Source organism: Myotis lucifugus, unplaced genomic scaffold, assembly GCF_000147115.1.
Source record: "Myotis lucifugus unplaced genomic scaffold, Myoluc2.0 scaffold_323, whole genome shotgun sequence".
Classification (NCBI taxonomy): domain Eukaryota; kingdom Metazoa; phylum Chordata; class Mammalia; order Chiroptera; family Vespertilionidae; genus Myotis; species Myotis lucifugus.
In genome coordinates this window covers 213622-222444 of record NW_005871371.1, presented here as the reverse complement: position 1 = coordinate 222444, position 8823 = coordinate 213622, and the positions used below count along the sequence as shown (strand labels likewise).

Here is an 8823-nt window from a genome sequence, read left to right as displayed (position 1 = left end):
AACAGGGTTTTGGTCAAAAAGTAAGGAGAGAAAAAAAAGTACAAAGACAGGAGCTGGGAGAAACCAACTTACTGGGAATGAAGCGGGAAAGGAGAAAGGCAGTGGGAGGGCTGAGTAGGCGGGGAAAGTGTGTCGGGGGTAGTTCAGAAGCAGGTGAAGGAAAACTCCGGCAAGGGAGTGAGTGAACAACAGCATCGAAGCTGCGCCGGGCTCCGCCATCGGGCACGTGTGGCCGACTCTTCTGCTGGTCTTCCCACAGGACTTTCAGGAGCAAGAGGTTCCTGGCCAAGAAAACAAGGCAGAATCGGCCCATTCCCCCTTGGATATGGGCGGAAACCGGGAATACAATCAGGCACGACTCCAAGAGGAGACATTGAGAGGAACCAGGCGGGGTCTGCCAGGCGTCGCCCAGGAGAGGCGCTCACACTCAGCTGCACCCAGGATGCCTGCGGCTAACCGCGTCCCTGAAAAACTAGATCACTGCTGTTGGGGAACTGGGTGTTTTCATTGGGAGATTATCGGAAGAACGATTTTTCTCTTTGTTGACATTTTTCTGCACTAGTAGGCGGGGTCAGTAACAAACATGTGAGACCTTTAAAAAAAAAAGAAGCTACACAAGGGTCAAGCATGAGGACTACCTTCAGAGACTTTACTTAAACTGTATGAATCAGCTTTCTTAAAGGCCTGTTGTGAGGATTACATTAGACGGTGTGTGTGAGGGGCTTAGCAGGCCATCTAGATCCTTCCACAGCCTGGAACTCCGTGACTGAGAGCACTGCTACACCCTCAACACCTGCACTGGGCCAGGTTAAAGGCAGCTTAGGGAATGTCTATTAAGTGGGCAAATAAAGTCACACAACTAAAAATGCCTGGGTTTCCGAAGGCTCTCCCACCGTCTCATCTCTGCTATAACATGAGAAATGTGTTCACGATTCACAAAAGAAAAGCTTACAATGCAAATAACTGCTCACTCAGGTAAGTAAGGAGGAGCCCACACTTCAGTTAGCGAAGTCCCGTGACCAGAACGCTGACCGAATGTCCTCAGAACCCCACAGGGAGGGCTGGAGGGAGAAGGGAAGGAGGGGCCTGGCTGGCCACCGGGAGTGGCTGTCAAACAGAAGTGAGAGAGAAGAGAAAGCAAGCATCCAGCTGGCAGAAGTTTTGTCTGTTTAACCTCCAAACTATGCATAAACAGAACCAAAATCCTGCCACAAAGGCGTCTGTGGGTGGATTTATTCATTTTTTCACATTTAAATAAATAGTATCAAGTTGATATTATGATAGATATGTATTTCATCAAATTATCATATAAATTGGTATGTGAAGTCCACACCCAATTATTACTGCTTTTTATATACTGGAAGGAACTGCTCTAGCTCAGAAACCATCCTTTCACATCCAGAATCAATATTTGTGTAAATACTTCAAGTCTGGATGAAAGGCCATTTTTATGAAAACCCCCTGGGCACTCCCTGCTTGCATGGACTGGGGTATGAACGGCTCTTGACAGACTTACATCAGGGGTGTAATCCCGGGGCCGGGGGCTGGGGGTGGGAGGAGGCTCTGGTACACAGAGGCCACGGCAGAGTCCTCTGGGGCTCAGTCAGGCAAGTGTATTCTGCATCGTACGTGCACTATCGTGGTTTACATCACAAAAAAATATGATTATAAAATCATGTAATCCTTCTTAAAAAACCGAGGCAGAGCGTGCAACACTAAGACTTTCTGCTACGGCCGAGTTCATATTTGCCTTTAATTTTGGGGAAACACTCCTGTTAGCCTGCCCAGTTATCCCTTGCTATTACATTAATAGTGATTCAATGGTTTTTCCCCCTAATTTAATAATTTCTTTCATCTTTTCCTGTGTTTCAACTACTTCCCCTCTTTAGCTCCCCCAGCATAAGGAATGCTAAATTTGGCAGCACTTTCACATCAATAGTGGACTAAAGTCTAGTTACATTTTATCCAAGGAACTTTGCTGATATGTTCATGCTTTCCACCCAAACCCCCATTTGTGTGGTAAGATGTATGTATGCAAGCGCGCGCACACACACGCTCTAACTACCAGTCTGCTCTCTGGAATCACAGCGACAAGGATTTGAAAGCTGTGTTTCCATAGACTTCGTCACCCTGAAGGATTCACTGACATTAAAATACACTCTTCTATTTCTCCTAAAACTGGGTGTAACTGGAACATATTCTAAAAATAACTGCTTCCCTCTCCCCTCCCTAGAAGCTAAAATAGCACATTAATTTTCTTCCTACACCACCTACTCCTCTTTAGATGTTTCACAAAATCTTAGTATTGAAAGGAACATTAAAGGACCATCTGGATGATTTCTTTTACTACCAGATCTAACCTGATAAATGAAGTCAGTAAAGATATATTTACCATTAAATCAACTACTTATTTTCTTCAAATTCTCAACTTTTCCAATTTGCTTAAATTTCTCACACTCTAGGTAAAACATACAAAAATATGCATAACTATTATTCTTTATTAAAAACCCTCAGGTTTGGGGTTGTTTTTACATTAATGCAATCAGGGGGAAAATTGCTTTGTGCTAAACAAGGACCAATTTTAATAGTTCCCCATTTTAGCCAAAACTATTTGGCTAAACTATTTTAGCTAAAATGAGGAAATCAGCAAACCTCAAGACATACGTCTAGAAAAACTAGTAAAAAACATGCACACATCACCATTCCTTTTCAAGTACGGTCTAAAAGGATAAACTTAAATGACTCCTGAGATTCAATTAACGAGATGATTGACTTATCTGCTCAACAAGGGCCCTTTCTACTGAGCAGGACTGATTTAGCCTGTGTTATGTCTGCATAAATATTACAGTTAACTGAGGTTTATCTCTAAATCAAAAGAATGAATCCCATGCAAGACCTGGGGTTTTATTTTGCTTCTTTTTATTGCAAGACAGTGGGAACAATGAGGGGAAAAAAGAGATGTGTGCCGCATGAGACCAATTCAGCAGGAAAGAGCTGCAAGACAGAAAATACATTGCTGGGGATGGTTGTAATTTGGTTTGAAAGTCCCAGAGATGATGCAACCCCGGATCGTTCTTTGTTTCCTACCAATTTTCAGGTTGCGAAAGGAAAGCATCAGACAGCACGAGGCAGCGAGGGTTGGGTAGTTTCAATAGGACTTGGCAGCTCCCCCTAGCTCGGTTAAAACATAGCTCTGAACACATTGCTAACAGTGTCCGTCACAAATAATAAGATTCTGCATGGTTTTAGTATTTGGGTCTGATTTTGGTTTATTCTGAGAACGAGCCAATCTGGCAGCCAGGCAATGGGGAAGGGAAAAAACCAGTACTGCCTAATACTGCCACCTGCTGGCTCTTGCTGGAATCACATGTCCATTCCTTCTTGGAGGAACTTTCTGATCTACCAGAAACAAAGACAAAACAAAACGCTAGCTTAAATACAGGCAGACACGCAGGTCCACAACTTAACCATGAATATGCTAATTTTTAAAACACAAGAATTTATAAACTATAAAGCTTTGCATTTATCCTCCTTTTTCACCGTTGTGTTACCATATGGTTTTTACCAACAAAGCCGAGCTGAGTGGTATTTCCATTCATTTACTCACTAACAGATAGTTTTACAAGTTAAAATACTTCCCTTTTTCTCCCTCATAACAACCATATTCTAGAACATTCTTCACTGTGGTGAGGAATCTATACCTGTCCTGAAAAGGAAATAAGACAGATTTTTAAGATTCTCCTGCCCAGGGGCCAATTAGGAAAAAATACGGGGGACATAAAATGAGGAAGGGTCCAATTAGAAAGGAGCATGTATAAACAAAGAAGCTGCCAGCATTTATAAACCCTTAGACAAACAGACTTCACTGGTTCCCCTTTGGGGGCCCCTCCCCACGAGGGAGTCCGTATACACTTGCAATTAATTTCCACGCTTTTGCATAAAATCTTTTAGTCCACAAATTTTTATTCTTCGAACTCTGTAGGACAAGAACGCGGAAACTCCAGCTTGCCATTTGGGGTATCACAATTATACCAACAATGGAAGAGACTTCTCTCGAGAACCTGAAATGCTGACTATTCACCCCGATTTTGTAGGTGGGGAAGTAGGGAGGCCACTGTAGTCATTTGTTTTATTCACATCTATCATATTGGGCCAAATAACACCCTAAACACAATAGGTGACAAAACTTAGCTGCTAAAGTTGGCATTGTTACAGAGCATTGTTGGGAAGCAGAACTGACGTAAGTCACCAAGTTCTGAAATCCCAGGCCTTTGGGAAGCCATGGTGGCCGCAGGAGGGGCTGGCTATGAATGGTCCTCACTAGGGAGGGAGATCCAAGATGAGATACAATCAGGGGCACACCTGCCTCTGCCAGCCGGCACGGTCAGCATTAGAGGCCAGTGGTCAGAGTCACCTTCACCACAAGCCACGTATGGCGCCAACTTGGGGACAGAGGAGGAAAGCAGTGGCCTCAAAGAAGCCTCCAGTATTTGATGAAACTGTTCAAAGAATTTTCCCCGCTTCTGTTAGTCTCTATTTTCGACTAATACCTACTTCTTTTTTTTGTAGAAATAAGTACTATTTATTTTGGCTTGATGTTTCTGAATCTTTTTAACCGACTGTCCCTCTCAGACAGATATTAACATGCACCACCCTCCTTAATGTTACTTAGAACATCAAAATAAATGAGATATTGTATATATTTATCTCTATATTCATATAATGTGTGACTACAAACGCCCCTAAATATAAAATCTATTCTTTTACTTATAGACCCTCATGGTGTCTAGAAGAAGAATGAGGTTATAAAATATTAGCTCAATCTATACTAGTGACTGAGAAAAGTATGTGTGTGAGAGAGAAAGAGAGAGAGAGAGAGAGAGAGAGAGAGAGAGAGAGAGAGAGAGAGAGAGAGAGAGAAACTACAGAAATGTCATCAGTGAGGCAAATTTGAGGCTTTAGGCGCTGAGCTTGGGAAAGTTTTAGTTATTAAAAGTAAGAGAGAAAGCTGAAATGACTGGATCTTATTTAATACTGAGTTTTCCTGCAAGACCTCAAGAACACCCAGAAAGAGGAAAGCTAGAGAGCTGCTGGCTATTGTGAGGAAAGAATGTAGGAGTGGCTGGGAAATTACAAACCTGCCCTTCTCCGAAAGGCCTTGAAAGGCCTGCGGAGGAACGTCCAAGATCAGGCCCAGGAGATCAGGAAATCTGTTGCGTGTTAGACATTTCAAAAGACCCAAGTTTACCTTGAAACAATGACCCTCAAAGACCCAATACTGAGAGGGACAGGAAAGAAAAGGAGTTGGCGATGGCCTTCCAGGCCATTAACATGAGAGTACACTGTGTAATTTCCCAAGCAATGTCATGGCTAAGTCAGGCACTGTTTCCATGACAATGGAGAAATTTTTTCTGAAGTCCCTGATGAAGCAAAGGAAAAATAAGAGCATGTCTCTTTAATTAGTATAAACGTAAGCATCATCCAAATGGGAACAAAAGGGGACAGTATTAATGATGACTACGGGCCGGACGCCGGGCCACCCCACCAAGCACCATGAAAACCAAAGAATAACGAGCATCTCGCTGCAAAGTCCAGGGGGCTCTCTGGCAGTTTGGGAGCCAAAAAGAACAATCTGGGGAAAATTCAAGTGTGAAGAGGAAGCTGAGGGGTGGGATGGATTGGAGAATAAGAGAGAGTTTTAAAGCCAAAAATTCATAACACAGCACACCAGGTCCTCCATAGGTGGGTTCTACCAGTGATGGCGAACCTATGACACGCGTGTCAGAGGTGACACGCGAACTCATTTTTTTGGTTGATTTTTCTTTGTTAAATGGCATTGAAATATATAAAATAAATATCAAAAATATACGTCTTTGTTTTACTATGGTTGCAAATATCAAAAAAATTCTATATGTGACACGGCACCAGAGTTAAGTTAGGGTTTTTCAAAATGCTGACACGCCGAGCTCAAAAGGTTTGCCATCACTGGTCTAGACGGTCTCTCCGGTTCACTTTATATCATTCCTACCTCTGAAATCTAACCATGGTGGATGTTGGCTTGTTGCCTGCAGCCCCTCTGGGTCCTCTCTCTGATGTTCTTTATGCAACCGGTTTCCTCTGCCCAGAACACCCTCAGCCTCCCAGGTTTTGTCTGCTTCACTCCTCTCTGTCTCGTCCCCCCCCCCCCACGCCCACTTCTCCAGGGAACCCTGAGCTTGACTTCTTTATCAGACTCCTACGTGACCAACACTTCTCTCAAGGTCCTTCCCATTTATATCTTACTTGTTTAATACCCGGCTTTGCCTGATTCAATGCTCTTTTCTCAATTAGGCCTGGCATACAGTCAGTTCTCAACAAATACAGGGGTGGGCAAAAGTAGGTTTACAGCTGTTCATGTGGAAAATAATGCAATAATTAATAATACAATAAATTCTGTTTTGAATATTCACAGCTGTCGACCTACTTTTGCCCACCTCTGAATTTATTGGATTGAATGCATTACACAGGAAAATGTAACAATGAAGTCTCCAAGAAAAATGTCAGGTCATGAACTGGCTAGTTAAAAGCGGGGGAAAAAATAATAATAAATAAGAATGAGGCTCCTTACTAAGTATTTTTCCGAATGGGACTTTCATTTCAAGTAGAGTTGCTGCTAGTAACCCGGAGCCATCAATGGCCAGAAGAGGCCTGAGACCCTGTGGAGGAGGCCTGACTCGAGGTGACATTGGCCTCTGGTGGAAAAAACTGAGAATACAGCAGTTCCAAGTAAAAGGAAAAGCTGCCATGGCACTAGCAATGACGGAAAAACCCAAGGTTTCTTCTGTTTTTCACTTTTCTCCCACGAGGGCTGTAAGCCCATGGTCAAATTTCTACCTCAATTACATATCAGCATTCAGGACACTGGGTCTAGAAACACTTATTCACATCAGAGTTCCATGAGCGCCGGAGAGTGGGCTGATATGATACCGAGCCCCAATAGGAGTTGGTTTTACTACCGTGATTCCTTTTCTCCTAAGTAATCTTTTCCAGCCTCCTGGTATTTTTCTTGGAAATGAAGACCACCAGACACTCCGGAGACGGAGGTGCACTTTAAACCACCTGCTACTCGAAGGGTAACTATTATCTGTGACAGGAGAGAGACACTGGGACCAAAGAAGGGATGGGTTAGAGTGAGGAAAGGGTATAAGGTTGAGGTGCAAATATATGAACTATTTTTGCCTTATAAACAAGTCAGATGATGCTGTGTAATATTATTTGCTTTTCTGCTGCCATTAGCACACGACCCGACCTCAGGAGATCCTGGAATGTGCATGGTGTGTACCTGCAATTCGGGGTTGGGAGTGGGGGTGGGGGGAGGTCTCTAGCTGCTCTCACTTCACTTAATGGCTTGTCATCATTTTTAATCTCTAGGCTTTCAGGACATGGCCGCACACTCACCTCATTCAAGTCCTTAGACCAGTGATGGTGAACCTATGACACGTGTGTCAGAGGTGACATGCGAACTCATTTTTTTTGTTGATTTTTCTTTGTTAAATGGCATTTAAATATATAAAATAAATATCAAAAATATAAACCTTTGTTTTACTATGGTTGCAAATATCAAAAATTTTCTATATGTGACACGGCATCAGAGTTAAGTTAGGGTTTTTCAAAATGCTGACACGCCGAGCTCAAAAGGTTCACCATCACTGCCTTAGACTATGCTTACGTATCTGTTACTCTGTCTGCATGCAGGTTGCTGCTCGCTCAGGAGAGGAAATCTTTGAAACCCAAATCATTGCCTCCATAGAAAGGGATCTCAGAGAGGGAAGGGGGTGCCCAACGGAGCGGGGCCCCCTTCTATGTGCCTGGGAGCAGCTGCACTCTCCCCCTGAGTGTGTTCTAGGAGTGAGGCTGACGGGGAAGGAGGCTGACTCTGATGATCAGACACATTCAGATTTACATGTACAAACAAATCCATGTTCCCAAGCAAAACAAACGATCCTTGGACACTGGCCCGTGCTTTTGTGAAGCAGTGAGAACCGCACCGCCACACATCACGTAAACTAGCTGTTCTCAGATCACATTTGTGAAAAGGGGGTCATTCTGAGCTCTTCACTAAAAGCTCTGTTTCCCCAAACACCTGGACCCCAGGCACATGTATATAACAGATGGCGACCACACTCGTTTCAATTAAGTGGAAGTGTACCAGCTGGCACCAATATGAGCCTGCCCGAGAGAAGCAATAACGCATACATTTATTTAATAAGCCCATTGCCTCATGCACCGTCACTCGCTTTCATCTTCTTTTTCATTTTGGCCGGCACGCGATGCCAGGAACTCTGTCTTGCTGCCAACTTCTACTGAGAATGGAAACCCTATTATAAAAGGGAGACGTCCCTGTGGAACCAGCAACAAGTGGACATGCCCCCTCCGGCAATCTTTAAGAAGCAAGAGTTTAAGCCCAGCCCGTGTGGCTCGGTGGGTTAGCCTTGACCCAGGAGCCAGTAGGTCCTGCTTTGATTCCTGGTCAGGGCCCCTGCTTGGGTTGCGGGCTCCATCCCCAGGAGGGGGCGTGCAGGAGGCAGCAGATCGATGGCTCTTTCTCATCACTGATGTTTCTACTCTCACTCCCTCCCCCTTCCTCTCTGAAATCAATGAAAATACAATAAGAACAAATAAAAAGAAGCAAGAGTTTGGCCTCAGTGACCTCCCGGTGCCCCCTCGTCGCCCCGGACCCTTCGGCCGTACCTACCATTTCCTTGAACGCGCTCTCCAGGGCCCCGATGACCAGACACTCGTGGGGAATCTTCTTCTCGGTGAAGAAGGCGCGTGGGCGGGGGG

The 8823-nt window shown here is 44.2% G+C and overlaps 1 protein-coding gene across 1 annotated transcript in view; it reads right to left on the bottom strand.

The window, feature by feature from the left end:
* PPM1H (protein phosphatase, Mg2+/Mn2+ dependent 1H) overlaps positions 1-8823 on the bottom strand; it is a 238083-nt gene that overhangs the window by 119561 nt on the left and 109699 nt on the right. Inside the window, exon 3 of the mRNA XM_023764234.1 lies at positions 8735-8812. Within this exon, the coding sequence (XP_023620002.1) occupies positions 8735-8812 (78 nt within the window). The remainder of the gene's footprint in view (positions 1-8734; positions 8813-8823) is intronic.